The sequence below is a fragment of the Anser anser genome (assembly GCF_964211835.1).
Source record: "Anser anser genome assembly, chromosome: 1".
In the NCBI taxonomy this organism is placed as follows: Eukaryota; Metazoa; Chordata; class Aves; order Anseriformes; family Anatidae; genus Anser; species Anser anser.
Genome location: NC_139720.1, coordinates 155,745,848 through 155,763,559, shown reverse-complemented (window position 1 = coordinate 155,763,559; position 17,712 = coordinate 155,745,848). Strand labels below are relative to the sequence as shown.

Sequence of the window (17,712 nt, the reverse complement as noted above, 5' to 3'; positions counted from 1 at the left end):
AGACGACATGCTCACTCTAAAACCTGTTTTCTTTGCGTCAAGCAACACCTAAAAAAGCCTCTGAGAGCAGAGCAGCTTCAGGAAACAGTTACTGCTTGCTTTAACCATTTTTTTTCCTTCTAGAATGCTCTTGTATCCATTTCGGTAACTCAAATGGAATCAGAATACTTTCCAGAAGAAAAAACAAGTATTCAAATCCATCTGAAAAAATAAACCTTAAATCCTGCGTTAGTGTTTTCCCAACAATGCATTCCTCAGTTTTCCCAAATAACGTAATCATCTGCACTTCATTTGAAGTGCCAAATACATTCCAAGAGCACATTAAAAAGATCTAACAGTGGACAATCTTCTGTAACAAGCTTGTTTACGGAGTGCAAATCCTTTAGAGCTATTTATACAAATCTAAGTGATCTAATAACTACGAAGCCTATGCTTTGACATTACAGCTCCATGCATACATGTATTACATGTCACATACATGCACTAACATGCTACAGTAGCAAGACAAGGTATATCTAGCCCACACACAGTAGATATTAAATAAACAAGCTGTCCTGATTTTGGTTTAGATTTTAATTAGCAGATGAAAATATTAATGAAACAAGTTTATATTTACCAGGGATGAATGAACCAATATTCCTGAATCTTCATTTGGCAGGCTGAATGCTGTATATTCAAGGGCATTGTTTTCCCCTTGCAGTTTGCAAATATAACCACAGTTTCTCTCAAAAACTGTCCGGATGCCTTTAAAGAGAACCACGCTTGTAGTGCAACCCATTCCAAATCTGTTGAATTTTGCATTTCTAGCAGCCCTGATTGCATTTGCAGAATGTCTTCTTCCCTTGCTCGGCTCGAATAATTTTCCTGTGCTTCACAGAAATATTTCTTTGTACAGTCTTCATTACGTCCGACATTTAGTATGTTCCTCAGCTAGAAACCATCAGCTACTGAAATGTAATCCTATTTGTTTAAGCCAAACACTGCCAAAAATCCAGCCGCAGAAGACAAAAATCAGAGGGTGATGAAAAGCAAGGGATACCTCAGCTGTAGAAGATAAGAGGCTTTCAGCATGTGCTGTACTCCACAAGAGAGATGAAAAGATATTCCAGAGGGTCTGGGAAACAGCTCCTGTGTTTCAAAGATCCTCAGAACATAATCGAAGATGAAAGGAAACTGCAAAGATACTGCTGCAGTTTCTGCTGCCAGCCACAAAGAATCCTCATCTGCTGCAAGAAAGCACTCTCCCAGAATGCCTAGCACGGAGTTCGTACTAGCAAACATTTCTTCACTTGACCTATATGTGCTTTTTAGGGCTTAAAAGCAAAAAATTCAAGAGCAACAGCTCAAAAGGAGGGGAAATTTATTAAATTACTGCTGCTGTGGAAAAAAACATGTTACATAAATCTACTTCTATCAACTGTTTATGTTATCAGCATGCTGTTATCAGTTCAGGCAAGCCACAAGGGAGCTGGAAGCTGACAACTGTCTTTACTTCTTCCCTTCTCCCTTACAGACAAGGGTAACCACTTGGAAAAATGAGTTCAAGAACTGACTTCATCTGCTCCTTTAAAAAAAAAAACACAGCTGTTTTTTTTCCCCCCATACATTTCTTAGTTGTACAGTGAATCACATCCACATTGATTGATTTTATCGCTACAGGATACTACGATCTGTACTGGCATCTGTCACACAAGCATGTAACCATCTATAACTGACACTGAGAAAGTATGGGTTTTTTCACTGTTTTTAATCTTCTTTTGTAGAAGCAACTCTATTTAAAAGGCAAGGGATTTGTAAAAATTAATTGCCCCAAACATGACAATATCAATCACTGTCAGAGATCACAGATTAGCTTTATGTTTCTGCTAAACTGATCCACCACAGAAAGCACTAAGATGTATTTACTTAACAAATTGTAAAACTGGATAAAACACTGCATTTAGAAACTCAAATTTGTTGCAATGCAGGTAAAAAAACTCTTAATTAAAAGGACTTAAGGGAAGCATGAAGGCAGGGGAGGGGAGAGAGAAATGATGCAGATTTGCCGCCATACAAATTAACTTGGAGATACTTGGATGCTATAATGAGTGATTCAGAAAAAATATGCAAGATTTATTAGCACGTTTCCCTAACATTTGGCTAGCTAATGCATCTCAGTATTATATTTCTCAGTTAAATACAGTAAAATAATGTGCAGACACATTGATTAAAAAGGGGGGAGAAAATCAATACTTGACAGTGATCCAAGTAGTTCCTTCCAGTCCCATATTCTCAAGGGCAGCAGTCAGCATGTTCCACACATTGTAAGAAATGCAAACTGTGTTAAGGCAGTTTTGTTAATAAGAAATGACTTAAATTTTGCTCTGAAGACGATGACACTTCATATGTAAGCAAGAACCTTGCATGGTGATGTCCCTGTACCTTCTGTCTCTGTACCTACCCCACCCTCTTCAAAACCAAGAACCAGTGCGGTGATGGAAATGCTGGGCTCCATTCACTGAGCTCGGACAAAGACCTGCTTGCAAACGTGAGAGAAAAGAGTCGTGGGAATTACCAGGGTATTTCTGGGGGTGCCTTCTGTGAAGCTAACTGTTCCTACTGCAGAAGCCCACTTCATTCCATCTGAAATGTAGGATTACAGAGACCTGACAAAGTTCAGAATCCAAACATGGTATCAGAAATTGACAGATAACTAGAAGAAAGCACTGTTGAGAGGGCTGCTCTACGAAGTTTCAGAGGCTTCATATTTGGAAATGTTACTAGAAAATGGTAGAAAAAACAGCTTGCGCCTTAAGAGAATATGAGAAAAGTCTGTTTATAAAAATTCGCCATGCATTAGATAGTTCCTTCAAATACCTAGAAAATGACCTCACTTTTAAAGCACCAGGTAGGATGTGGAGAAACAGGAAGACAAAAAGATTTCATTTGGAAAGATAAACAGATGATAGAATCATAGAATAATTCAGGCTGGAAGTGGCCTCGGGAGGTGTTTTAATTCAAAACTGATTAAGAGCAAATTTAATTTTGACTACATCTTGAATAAATTTAGCATCATCTTCCTACAGTTATTTTAGGAAAGACAATTGAAACTTGAATCAATACAGTGGTAGGAACAATGACAAGCAATGAAAAGGTTTCCAAATTGAGCTTGAAAAGGAGATAAATATGGGGTCATGAGGGGTGGGAAGAATCCAAAGGAAGGAGGAGCTTGACCATGTGCTTAAATATTAATACCATGAGAAATCTGAATAGTATGCAATATAAAGCAGACTGCCAACAAGCTGACTTTTTCTTAATACGTTAATTTGGTGCAAAGTGGAGGCTTCCAGCTTTACTAAGGAAATTCCTGCAATTGTACTGAGCACAAAAAGCAGTGAACATCCAGACAGAAATGTGACAACTGTAATACTGTCCACTACGGAATTACATCTCAAAGTGAAATGGGAGGCTGGAAAAGTTTTTGTAAAGGTCTGACAGAACCTTCTCTACCAACTGAAGAGAGCTAAAGGGCAAGCTTAAGGTAGGTAAAAATCTTAATCCAGTGGTTGGAGAAAAAAAAAAGAACAGAACAAAAAACAAGACTGGATCATACTCCATATGAGCGGCAAGCTAGACATTGCAAACTATCTGTAGCTGAGCATGGGTTATGAAAGGGTATTTTTCCCGTCGGAGGGGTAGACAGGAAGGTTGTTGACAGGAGACACTGCTAATGCTATTTCTCTTTGCTTGTGAAGAAAGGTCTGCATGCAAATTTCCAAAGAGTTATTTAAGTTAGCATATATTGCAAATATTACATTCCTAAGCCATATTGCATGGCTTATATAGGGTGCAACAAGCTTCTCCCCGCTATATAGTACATTGAATCTGTCCTGACTGCATTGTGAGATTCCTGACATCCAGAAGATGAAATAATTGCTGTTACCTCCAAGGTGGTTCTTTGGAAAGTCATGTCTTTCTAAGACATGGACAGGTAATAAAGAAGCAGCTCTAGTCATTCTCCAAAAAAAGTTGTTGGGAACTGCTTAACAGCAGCTACACAATCGCTTTAAGGGTCTAACCATCAGTCCTCCTCTTATTACAGTAAATGCCTAGTAATTCACTTTTTACTCCAGCACTGGAGGACTTCAGCACATTAAGCAGCCCTTCTACAGTCAAATGAGTTCCAGCAAGCAGAATCACATAGGTGCACAGTTCTCAACAACGTTTGCACGTTTCAGTTTCGCACTGGTTAGTGCTTAAAAAGGTAGAAGTCTTTTGGGAAAAATTACCTGGGTCAACTTCATATCTTCAGGGGATAAGACACTCAGGAACAAAACAAGAGCTTATTAGAAACAAGTAGACAGAAATCAGACAGTTAAGAGAATACAAATCAAACCAGGGAGAGCTTCCAATTGAATATGCTATTGCAAAACGGCACGGACATTCTGTCTTCAGACGCTATCGCTACAGCCAAGGCTTTCATAAAGACACAGGGCCACATCTGCAAAAGAACATCATTCAGGCAGGATTTAAACATTTAAGCCACAAAACTACTTTTGATCCCTTAAAACATTAGAAGTAAGTAGTTAAATTTTTTACCTACAAAGTTGTCCTTGACATTTAACATACCCAAACTGATGCTGTCTTGACAGGAGCAAACATCTGGTTCTGAAGAGATCTTAACACATACTGACTGAACTCGGCTCTTCACAAAACATGACAGTATCTGTAGGTGGAGCACTACCTTCCATCTGGCAGCTGTCTATATTTCAGCTCAGAATGCTAGAGACGTGGGCCTAAAGCCGCCTCAGCCCCAAAAGATTAAAACCAACATCGTTTATCACTCTTCAGAGTGCCTTAACAAGCAGGTGATAGCATACCCAGGTCAGTGTACTTGCTTTTGTCTGATAGAGCTATGCTGCAGGAAAGAGCTGAGATCCAGCGGCCCTGCAAGAGGGAAAAGAAATGAACATACAACAGCTCCCACTTACTAGGAATGCTCCTAGAAAAGAAAATTCAGGTTTTGGTTCCTGTTGCAAGGACTGCTTCTGCTATGGCTGCCTCCTGCAAATTTCATAGAAGAGCTTTGTCAGTTAATGTTCTTCAAGAGCTCACATTTCTTCAGGAAGAAGGAATCATGCCAAAAAGGCTTTGTGGCCACAACTGAGTTTTATGCTTAAGTTAGAATAAAAGTCTTAAGCGCCTGATTTTTCAAAACTAGTGCAGAGCATCTTGTTGGGTATGGATTATTTTTGGTGACCCTCATACACACTTTCAAGATTGGGAAGAAGGGGTATTCAGGGAATTACAGGGTGTTCAGACTCACCCCAGTCTCTGGGAAAGTTATGAAGCGAGCACTGCAAGAAGCCACGTACAGCCATATAAGGGATAAGAAGGCAGCTGTAAGCAGACAAAATGGATTTACCACAGACATATCACACCTCACCAACCTGTTTGCCTTCTGTGAAGAGACAGCTGGCTCAAGTACAAGGACATCACAGTGGACGCTGAAGAATGTTGGTGAAACAAGGCCTCTGACAGTCTCCCAAAGCATCCTTGCAGCCAAACTGGGCAGACCTGATAAGGATGACACCCTGGCGGACACGTTGAGCATGCTAAGCAGGCTTCTCAATACAAGAAAGATACTGACATACTGCACTGAGTCCAGCTGGGGACATCATGATGGTTTAGGGGCTGCGGCATAAAGCGTATGAGAAAAGTTATGAGACCTGAAGTGAAGGCCACAGGGAGCTCTTATTGCTGTCAACAGCTACCTAACAAGAAGGTTGAAAGAGGACCGACTTCTCCTGAAGGTCCGGTCACAGGACAAGAGGCAACAGACATGAAATATTCCATGTACATATGATTTTATTTATTTTTAAAAACAATGGTAGAAAATATTGGAATCAAAAAATTCCCACTTTTGTGGATATTAAAACTAGATCAGCATATTCGGAATAACCAGACCTGCTTTGAGCAGGGGGTTGGTCCAGGTGACTTTCTGAGATTTTCCTTTCAACCTATACCCCTGCATGATTCTGTGGCCCTGCATCAGGTAGCCACACACTAACCACAGAAGGAGAAAAGATCCAAGAGAATTCTGTCCTTCAGAAGAAAGCTGCTATGATCACTGCAGAAGGAATCTTGGCAACAGCATGTTTGGATTCCTGTGTAATTTTGGATGAGAATCTGCACATTCAGCAAGGCCCTAAGAAGAGATATGCATCAAACAGAAATGAAAAAAAAAAATACTGTAACATTAGAAACGCTAACTATAGCGCCAGGCTGAAGACCAGAAGCAGTTTACCACCTGTGCAGGATGTCAAAAAGTCAGAAACAATGCTTACGAAAATTGGAACACTGGTTCTGTCACATCTAGTCAAGGAAGCTGTCAGAGGTGGCTAATAACACAATAAACTGACCTACAGACAAGGGAATGCTGATATCTATCATGTCTCTTACACATTTTGGTAAGTGGGCAGGAGGCCTAAATATGACGCAACCCAAGGAATGCCATATCAGAGATTATAATCTTGCATACATAGTATCACGTACGTGCCGATGGAGGGATGCGCACAAATTTACAACCCCACTCGTTACCAAACGCTAAATACCGCAGCTAATACTTTGCAGTCACATCGCAGAGAGCTGCAGAGAGGTCGGTCTTCTCACTAGCCCATTCTACCTGTGTAATAATACATTTCCATCCACAGGTGAGCACTGGGAACTGCCAGTAAAGCATTCACCCTAAATTCAAGCTTAACTCAAGTCTTCCTTGAAGGAGACATTCCAAAGACATCCCCAAAACTTCAGGAACTTGTCCAAGTCAAACTAAACTGAGCAAATGAACTGTCATTGCTAAGCATGAGACACAGAACACCCCCTTTTAACCATTTTGTATTTCAAGCCTTAACACAGCATTTCTGGTATTGAAATATGCTCACAGGACTCCATCTAGTGGTTACATAACTTTCAGCTTTCTGAAGTTGACATTTTCAATCTGGGCTCATTAAATAACTGATATGGTAGCCACAATATAAATTTATTATTATTAGAGAGCAATAGAATAAGTCACTAATTACAATTACGGTGTTTCAGAAACACCGATGAAACCACGCCAAAGTAAATGACAGTCAACAGTACAGTAGACTAGAAAAAATAGTTCAAGCCCTGTTTTTGAGCAACCATAGGTTGGGAAGAACATCAAAAGCTTCAGAGCTCTTATATCCTCTTATACTTTTAATCCCTTTATGGAGGTTACTCAGATTCAGGTTTTCCCCCTTTCCTTTGTTACTAGTTCATTCGGGAACAAGTTCCAACTTTCCCTCCAGCAGATCATGAACTGCCAAGATATTATGCTGGAAGTGTTTGTTATTTATCCCTTGAACTCTACCACAAGACTGTCTACAGCAAGTTTCCCCTCCCCCCAATTAGGAACCTTGCATTTCACCTGAGAGAAAACCTTTTGGATCATGCTATATGCTACGGCCAGGAAGAAATTCATATCCAACATTATTGGACCATCTGAGGCCATCCACAATCCCAGGCAAATAACTCTGAGGTGATAACAAGCCTGGCAAGCAAGACTCCCAGGACAATTCCTGAAGGAAACTAGAATAGCATCCTTCAAATAACTACGATGTGTGTCATTTCCTCATTAACCTGAATACTCTTTTTAGACTGCCTGAAGCTTGAGGTCCAACATGAATTTAAAATCTCCCTTGGACTAGCAAACACTAAGAGGGAAGCCTCCTTGAACATTCCTAAAGGCAAACATGTTGCTCTGACTTTCAGCTAAGCCACCTACTAAACCAGATGACGCTATATTGCACCAGTATCAGTGCCAGTGCAAGAGGGTGCAAATAGACCTAGCAGAAGGAGGTCTGAAGCACCACTTAGCACCACTGTGCTGTGGCAAGTGAGGAACACACTAGAAGAGGCAACTTAGTCTTATATTTCACAAATCTTCAGCTTCATATTATTTTATTGCCTGGCTGTAGTCACTTATAACCAGGCCTACAAGTAAGCCTAGAAGGGCATAAAGCGAAGAGTAAGCAGATTCTCTGTCAGTATCAATGCTCTGATGAAGAACTGTACTTCTTCAGACACTGATGGGTAAAGGCCACTGTGTAACATCAGAGAACCGAGAGCATGAAATAGCACTGGCAATGCCCTCAAACTCAAAATTAGGTGAGTACCTTTCAAACACCTTAAAAACAAAGCCCTTTTTTATATGTTAAAACCCACAATGCTCGCATTTCAATTTAGATTTCTTCACAAACCTGTTAAAATGAAACCAAGAGCTATCTTACTATCCTTTTCCTCTCCCACTGAAATACCTAACTCCTTCTGTGGCGCTTGCGTTGTTCTTATTCTTGACTGTTCCAGTACTCTCTTCAGCAGATGGAGGCACCGAGATCATCTCTCTTTTAACAATGACAAAACACAGGCATCCAAATTCAGGCTCTGGACGTGCAAGCTGAAACCAAACTAAATTTCTACCAACTTAGAGGCGCTGAATTCTAGACCCCTGAAATCAACTACATTTCATTTATGATCACACACAAATGGCAAGTTACATTCTGCACTGATGTAAACAGAAATCTAAATGCTTTCTCTGCTTAAAATTATGACAGCATTACCCACTCTGAGTATAATGTGTAGCCACTCTTTGTAAGGGGATTAACTCTATAGCAGTAAAAATATAAACTGCTCCCTTATCTCTGAATTCACCCAGTACCTCCTTCCCATCCAAAGAGTACCTGGAAGCAGTAAAAAAGAACGTAGCCTGTGCCTCAAATTTCCAAACCCAGATCAGTATCTGTCACCATGCTATCTCTGTGGAAGTCAACAGCTACAGCTCAGTATCAAAAAGCATCCAGCTGTACACAAAGCAGCAGCTCAGGATTGTTTATTTGCACGATGGCTCTATATGACAGCCTTCCCTGCTTAGCAGCTCTGGCTCAGCATTACTCCTTCTCAGCTTTGTAGCGATTAAACATAAATCTTGAAGGTTTTTTAAGTGTATTTTGGTTATTTAGTTAATTCTACCTGAGATCACTCTGAACTCCCACTGCATGAATAACTATGTTTCTTAGCAGAAGAAACTTCAAAAGGGGCTACCTGATTTCAACTACAGCGACTGTAACATTGTTCATGCACAAACCCACCCCTAAAAATTAAAACAACTTTAGAAGAGTGAGGTATCATTTTAGGAAGAGAACAGTTTTGTTGGTTTAGTGTCCCTTATTTTGTAATGTTTTGTATTTTTTTCCCAGAATTATCACCAGAAGAAACTTTTCAAAAGTACTACCAAAACAGTCTGGAGAAAAAGTCAATCTCAATGATTTTTTTCTTAATTTTCTCGGTATTACAAAGTTGGCATCTCTTCCAGAACTACCACTATTGACAATATTGTACACAACAAGGCCTTCTTTACATTTAATGTCTCCATGGAAATCCTGTGAATCAGATTTTTCAGATGATGCTCAAATGACTTACTTTTCCCTCCTTGCTGTCTCAAGATAGTAAAACAATCCCAAATGGTCATTTTTTTTGACACAAGAGTATTCAAGGGGCTGAATAACAAATTTTCTTCTTGTAATACCTGACATCCTTTCCTTCAGGTGGTGAGTAGACAGAAATTCCAGTAAGTCCTGTAACAGCGCCTTTTTCTTCAGAGAGGGCCCCAAAGCAGAGCTTGGCCTGAGCCCAGCAGCTTCAAAGTAGAAATCCAGTTAAAGCCTGGAGTACATGGTGGCGTCAGTGGTATCCAGTCTGAATCAGTCTGCAATCTGCTTCCTTCCTTGGGACACGGGGCTAAGATTGCTTTTTAAGAACAAAGTAATCTACTATCTTACAGAACAAGTATACAGAAGAGTGAGAGAAGAATGGCATCCCTCCCCACCACAACCCTGGAGATATCTTTCCTGCTGCTTTCCCTTTGCTCTGGATACCCACCAGTAGCCCCAGGCTGACACCACTACCCTAAATACAGCACAGATTCACAGATTAAGGTCACAGAACAACAGGACAGTTGAGGCTGGACTCTGGAAGTCATCTGGTCCAACCCCCTGCTCACGCAGGGCCACATTAGCTTCACCAGTCTGAGGGGCCAGATCCAGCCAGAGTTTTCAACAAAGCTACTGGATTGTTGCTTTCTAGTTGTTCCCATCTGAACTGCCAGAGTCTCCAAGCCAGGCAGCAATCTCTGGAGCCAGCAGGAGAATGCAGAAGATAGTATCTGAATGCCCCGTTCCTCCTCTCGTACCTGAATCATCAGTCAGATGAGGAGATGACAAAGTGCCCTGACAGATGCAGTAGCTCAGCCTTATACCAAGCAAGAATCCCATTCCCCACCCCTGCGGTCAGATAAGGATTTTTCTTTTCTTAATGTTTCTGCACCAAAGCTGCTATTTTGTTCAACCAGTAATAACAGGAGTGCTGTAGACTACCTCAGCTACAGATGTTGGATTTTTCTGACCACATGTTTGTGCTCCAAAACAATTTTCTTCATAAAAATTCCCTTCAGAGTTCCCGCTCAGCTTTCTGACAACCTTTGGACGTCTCGTATACCTTTTTCCGAAGCAAAGTCCATTGTGCCAATGAAATTCTGGACCTCGTTTAGTACTACAATCTTGTTCATAAAATGAACTAAGTTGTTTTTGTGGCCCAGAAGACTTTTTTTTTTTACAGGAAGTCTCTATTTTGCATTAATGTATGTTCATTTTCATTATCACAAAGAGAACTTTAAGTATCTTTACAGAAAAAAAAATCCTACAGCATTCTCACAATACAACACGTACCTACCATTTTTTCAATGTATCTTGAATTTAATCATCAAAGTTACATCAGTGATTCTGGAGTAAGACAGAATGCAAGCCTTCCTGCACAAACCCATATATCCTCTACATTAAGGTCTGAAATAAGTTTACATACTCAGAATGATTGGAGTATCTTCTTATCCTTATATAAGATGCCTTTATGCCTTTTTAGGCATAAGTTATTTCAAAAATCTTTCAACAAGAAGAGCACGAGAAGAGCAAGGTAATATCTGGACTACTTAGGCAGCTTTACATCTTTTACGCCTTACATAATTAATGCTTCTGATGGACTCAGGCAATCTAAGGAGAGGAGAGCAGGGAAGAATGAATCTGTCTTTACCGTCTTCCAAATGAAGCTTGGTTTTCAGTATCTACATCAAGTGGACTACTTGATATCATTCAACCTCAAAACCAAAACTAAACACAAGCTAAGGGAGAAAGATTTAGGTACATATTTTATAATATAGAGTATTTTTAAAAATCAGTTCATTAGGTAAGTTCTTCAAAGTCCACCACAGATTTCAGGTCTAAAAAAGCTTCTTGGACTCCAGTGATGATAATGTTACACCCTTTTGTCATCTCCATAAAGAGCCACCAGCACCAAATTGCCCCTCAGTCACAGAAATTCTTAAAAGAAAAGCAATACAGGCAATACATTTCTCCGAAGGATGCGATCAAACTTCCTGTTATCTAGAAAACTCAGCTCCCCTTAGTTCCTTCAGTGAGTCATCAGCATCTTTTCCTGACTATTTTTAAAGCAAACATGCATAAATTTTGCTGTCTTGAAGCTACCTCAAAAACACAAACCTGGTTAAAAGGTCAAATTTTCAAATCATTACGCGTGCATACACATGCATATATGCGATGGTTATCTAATCTCAGGCACACACTGCTCAGGGGCAAGCGACCACTCAAATTGCCACTCTTGCTCAATGTCACTTGAGCAGTAACACCCATACAACCCCACCACCACCACCCCAGTTGATAATAAAGGTCTAGTTTCCAAAACCAATAATTACAGACCTTTTTGAAACATTGCCACAGGAGCACAATGCAGCATAAGCAAGCAGACGACTCGAAGCTGGATATACTGTTTTAAGTTTATTGCGTAAGATGTTTAATATGGGGAAAAAAAATAATCACAGAGTTGTGAAATTCTCAACGTTAATTTCAGGTGTGATGAGTTCTGCTTTTATCAAGATACAAATATGTGATCTTGCTTGGGTTTGAAAGGGCACGAGTAGGAGGATGAGAAGAAGTTATGCTGTGGTATTCTGCGCTGCTGTTGCCACCACAGATTTCAAGCCCAATCCAGCATCACTAGATACATGACATTTGCTGTACTAGAACGACTAGCTTTAAAACATTTAATCCTTTATTTTAAGCGTAATTATCTTCAGCAGGCTAGGAAAAGCTCCAACAAAGAATAAAGAAATGAGATGTAGCTAACAAGAATGATCCAGTGCCACTGAATGGGTTAAATAAATTTTTGTTAACACAAAAATTCAGCAGTCCTAAACCTTCCCCCCTCACGTTCCCTTTCTGAAGAAATTCACTGACATTTAACATTTAAGCAAGTTTAAAGGTATTTATTAATAGAAATGTTGGTGCTATAGTCCAGCCTCTGAATCTTCTCAACCACAAAAATGTCTATCATACTCAGTACGTCTTCTCAGCAGCACCAGACCTGCCAGAAACAACAGTTTCCTTACCCGTGTTTTGTATCCAACTGAAAAGGTTTCCACATGCACTTTGCTAAAGTAAAATTAGCACGTTTATCACAAAGATCATACCTTTCCTGAAGGAAATAAAAATTGGCAGCGTGTTAGTGGTGCATACCATAAACTAAAACAACCTCTTCAGGGCTGAGCATCGCGTTTTTCCCCCCAAGTAAAGAGAAGGTTCAACAGTTCAGAGACTAGCTGAATGAGCTCTACCGTTTGCATCAAGCTCCTCCGAGGTGATATAGATGTCTCACCTTGATGCGAGACAGGATGACGCTCACAGGCAGCCACCGTTTTTCCTTCAACACCTTTAGTATCAGTTCACATCTCCCTGCTTTCACTCACCCATTCATAACAATTTGCTTCTTCCAGATTCTTTACGTACCTCATTTCCCATTCCAATCACAGAAAGCTCAAGCTTTATCCACGTTTCCATCTCTTCTACACCCATCAGCTCTAGAAGATCCCAGTCCCCATGCCCAGCCTCCCTCCAGCATCATGTATCACTTTGCCAGTTCCCTCTCTCCTAAAGCAAGCCATCGACAATCTTTCTATACAAACACAGCAGCTGAAATCTCGCCTTTAATGAGATTCCAAATACTACTTTCACCATATACAAAGAAGACACTTTGCAGAAATGCACACAAGCCCTCTCTGTGCACAGAATATATGAAAGGATGCACAAATCAAAAAAATATATATTGCATAATCCTCCCAGTAACTGCATTTTTGGAAAAACACATTAAAAACACGGTAATAATAGAGCAAAGACCTGGACTGCAAAGACAGACTTGGCATGTTCAAATCAAGAACAAGTCTCCTAAAGCAAACAACAATAACAAAAAAAATTACCAGCAAGTTTGATCACTCATCAAGGATTTGTCAGGAGATCCAAGCACTGTCTTTATGATATACTGACTTTCTGCAACATCTGAGAAGCTGAATTTCTGCAAGGCTTTTAGAACTCTACCAGCTACCTGATGTTACATATGAAGCTCCAACACATACTGAGATGTGACAATTTCAGTCTTCGAACACTCAAACCTGTTTTGTACATCCAAATCAAAAAGGAGAACTGCAAAAGATAATCTGGGAATCATATAGATTTCTTACTGTTCTCCCATATCTCTTGTTTCTTCTGTACAACGTTGGTTTTTATATAGGGGAAACAACTTTTGCAAAGTTATTTGGGATATGCAAACGTTTTAGTTATCTGCATACACAATAAGGGCATTTTATTGACAGCTAGGCAAAAGAGCACCAAATTCAGGTTGACATTCTTTTAATTTCTTATTTATCCATCCTTAAGTGTAAGCTTAATTTAGCAAGGGGTAAAACACATCATTTTGTCACTGAGATCATGTATCATTACCACATCATTGAACAAGGCACCACATGCCACCCTTCTGGTCCTACTGATCTATATAGGACGTGTTTTAGTTAATTCATCACCATTTAAACAGGTCGCTTCCAGTTGCACATAATAAACCTGGTCTCGCTAAGATTGCTGGTTTAAGAGGCAGACTTGTCATCCCCTCAGTCTTCCTCTCCAGACAGAGGCATTTGTGAGGCCAGAGAAACCAGCATTAAGTCACATGGCTAGTCCGAAGACAAAATAATGACAACGCACAAGAAAACCAAATTCAGTAGGGATGCTACTGTCATGCAGAAAAAAGCAAAACCTGAATGCAAATAATGAAGATATATCCGACGTGCCACATACTGCAATGAGAAGCTGGTTGCCAAATAATGTTTTCAGCTCTGCCAACTGTACCTGTTGGTCCTGCGAACTAAATCGAACGGCAAGAATGCATGACCTCCTACAAGTTGACAAGATAGCTTGCTTAGTTCTGCAGTTGAAGTTAGCTTGGCTAGCCACACCTGCTAACTATTCAACCAAGCTATTTAGTCTATCACTTGGCTGAAAATCTCTTATTTTTAGCTCCAATTAAGAGCAATCTGAAAGTTTCAGATATGGCACGCTATCCTACCGACGTGCTATTTTTAATCCCCTTTCATGAATATGATGCTAGGAACGTTTACTCAGAAGAGAAGACAAGCATGCTTCAGAAACGCTGCCTAATAAGCCTCATTTAAACACGAGAGATGCTCTTTTTTTTTAAATAGTGCAAGACTGACTGTATTGTTTATGACACAAACAGATGGAATTGTTACATAGCAGCTCATATAAAAGTTAGAAAATATATACAAGCTTACAGGTATTAGCAGTTCACTTCTGTCTCCTAGCGCATGGATGATCTGCATCACTTCTCAGCAGATTCTGCTGCAAGGGCGTCCAGTCAGAAGCACTATGCGGCTGTACACATCTGGACAGATTATCTAGCAAGAAGTGCTAGCCCGAATTCATTCTTTCCTACCTCCTGATTCTAGACAGCAAGCCCAGTCAATGGAAAATAGGTTCAGCGTTTTGTCAGTATTGGAAAGCTTCAGTGATGAACAAGTGCTGACAGTAAGATCACAGTAGTTACCAGTGCTGAACAACGTTATAAGCAAGGCATTTTGTTGACAATCCAATCCAAAAAAAATCCAGGGGGCGGGCTGTGCCCTATCAAAGAGCTTTTAGAGGCAGCTTAGGAGAAAAAAAAAAAGTGTGTCTTCTTCACAGCAAGTAATACAGAGTATTCTACAACTGCTTTAATATTGGTAGGAACGCTGTGTTCACTCGAACAGCACAAGAAACTTTTCTGGTAACAGAGCCCAGAAAATTCAACAGCTCAGAAGCCAGTCAACCTGCCAAACAGACAAGTAAATACTTTTTAAAATTCTTTTAGAGCAAAGAAAAATAGTATCCCACCTAAAATCCTCCTCTTAAAAAAACAATGGTAATACAATTTCATTCCAAACGTCACTATGCTCGATGAAAAGTTACAGCAAATTTAAAGGAGGAAAAAATTAACTCGTAAAGAAAGGAACATCTGGCATCACTAGACTTTTATTACATGATTTAAACAGCGTGTGAGGAGGAACAGAGGAGTTCAGTGATAAAGTAAACAGTACTTGTGATAGTAGGAAGGACATAACAGCAGGGGCAAAATATTGCTGGCACGGGAAGGTGAGCTCCAGCACAAAACTGTACAGGAGAGATGAGGACTCTGCTCCATGCAGCAAGCTAACAGAAAAGGATCGCCAACCTGCCCTGACCCTAAGCCATTATTTTTGCTTTCTAAAATAGCGAGGAAGGGCCTTCTACAGAATAACATTGAGCTAATACTCCACACCATCACTTCTTTCACCTCCTTAAAATTCTGCAGAATGTGCTGTTGGGGCAAAAATACCTTGAATATTAATGAATAACATGACCATATGCATTTGATCTACATGAATGAATTAAAGAATCAGAAATATAGTTTCCAACTCATCTCAATGACACCAGTTGTAAGTGAACTGAGGAAAATACTTCCAATGGATGGGGATTTATTGAGGGCTGGGGGGCAAGGATTGCTGATTACTACCAAAAAAAAAGAAATTACTTGCATCATGACAATCCCTATGTCTTCCACTCTTTCCAGGAAAAAACTTCATCCCTGGAGAACCGTTAACGTATACTAGATGCTTGCTGCATGTACTTGTGCTCGTGTCTTGTGGAAAGCTGTCATTATGCAGGTGGACCCCGAGCTATTCATATTAGGACTTGTATTATATGTTCCTCAAACCACAGTTAAATAAAGAGTAATTTCATTTTAGAGCTACCATTTGATTTAAGAGAGTCATGCCTTTGAGTTACAGCTACAGCATTTACTACTCTCACACGTAACTGTGAAACAACAAACTACATGCTCTACCAAGCAGTACAAGAAAAGTTAGAGAAGGCCACGCTTAGCATTAACAAGAGTGAAAAGCAAACAACCCGGAGCAGCTTCCACCATTGGGAACCCCAGCACCGAAATCTCTCTACTTCCACAGGGTTAAGAGCTTACTAAAACATTCCCCTCGGAGATAACCAAACCGCATGGAAGGCAAACGCATACCACGAATAAGAGCCCCAGGAGGGAAGCTCTGAAAAATCTTGCTGAGGCTGTTTAAGATGTCGTCACCTGAGCGCGGCCGGGCCAAGAAACCGTACCTCTCTTGGTCCCGGCTGCCTCAGACACCTCCAGGCTGATTCACCTCCAGAAGCCGAAGTTGAATTAATGCAGCAGATTGTGAACTGGGAAGAACAACTAGCACGGGCACAGTAGGAACAAATAATGTATTAAAGCGCTCCTGCAGGGCTTGCCAGCGCTCATCTCTCCTGTATGATGCGCTCTCTGAGCACTACAAGCAATTTACCTCGGTTATAAAGCGTTATCTCAGCATACCTCGGTTATTTCAGCAGCGGGCTGAAACCAGATCGCTTCCCCAGCGTTTACACGCACACCGGGGCGCCCCGAGGCGGGCGAGGCGCCCACCGCACCCGTCCCACAGGTGGGGGGGCAGCGGGGGGGGCCTCCCTCCGACAGCATCTCCCCTCCCGGCCACACAAAGGCGGACAACCGAGCAACGACACCCGGGGAACGGCGGCCGAGGGGACACCGCAGGGGCCGGGCGGGTCCCCAAGGCCCCGTGTCGCCCCCCCCCGGCACTCACCAGCAGGACGGAGCCGCGCACCACCTCGGACACGCTCTGCCGCAGCTCGGCCGCCGTGCCCGGCTTGCTCAGCGCCCGCGTGAACTTCCGAGTCTCCGGCGCCGCCAGCGCCATGGCTGCGGCTCCCGGTGCCGGTCCCTGTGACGGAGCCGGTCCCGGTGCCGCCCCGCTCCCCTCAGGGCCCGGCCGTTGGCGGCGGCCGTTGGCTGGCGGCGGCCGTTGGCGGCGCGAGCCCCGCCGCGGGCTCCTGTCAGGTAGCCCCGCCCCCTCCGCCTCGTCACGCCCCGCCCCTCCTCCTCTCCCTCCTCCCCCCCCTGCCCTCTCCACGCCGGGCCCCGCCCCCACCTGTTCCCCGAGCCGCTCGCCCATTGGGCGCGCCGCTACCTGCCCGGCCGCCGCTCCCCGCCCTCATTGGCTCAACGCGGAGCCGGGGGCAAGGTGAGGGGCGGGGCTAGCGCCAGGCGGAAGTCGCCGCCCGCCCTGCGCTCCGGAGGGGCCCCGCCCCTACCGCGCCGCCCCGAGCTACGCAACGGGCGCAACGGCGGCGCCGGGCCGGGCCCTGTCAGGGCGGAGCCGGCCCGTGTCGGGCCGAGGCGAGG

The 17,712-nt window shown here is 42.2% G+C and overlaps 1 protein-coding gene across 12 annotated transcripts in view; it reads right to left on the bottom strand.

Annotated features, from left to right (window-relative positions):
- DOCK9 (dedicator of cytokinesis 9) overlaps window positions 1-17,497 on the bottom strand; it is a 129,794-nt gene extending 112,297 nt beyond the window's left edge. For 3 of the 12 annotated variants that reach the window (XM_083818638.1, XM_083818641.1, XM_083818630.1), the window contains exon 1: window positions 17,114-17,401. In XM_083818638.1, the coding sequence (XP_083674764.1) occupies window positions 17,114-17,227 (114 nt within the window). In that variant the 5' untranslated portion in view covers window positions 17,228-17,401. Of the gene's footprint in view, window positions 1-616; window positions 1,451-16,845; window positions 17,051-17,113; window positions 17,402-17,458 lie in introns of those variants that run through there. The other 9 variants (XM_083818629.1, XM_083818639.1, XM_083818640.1 and 6 more) reach the window with 7 other exon arrangements.
- Between the last annotated feature and the right edge of the window lie 215 nt (window positions 17,498-17,712).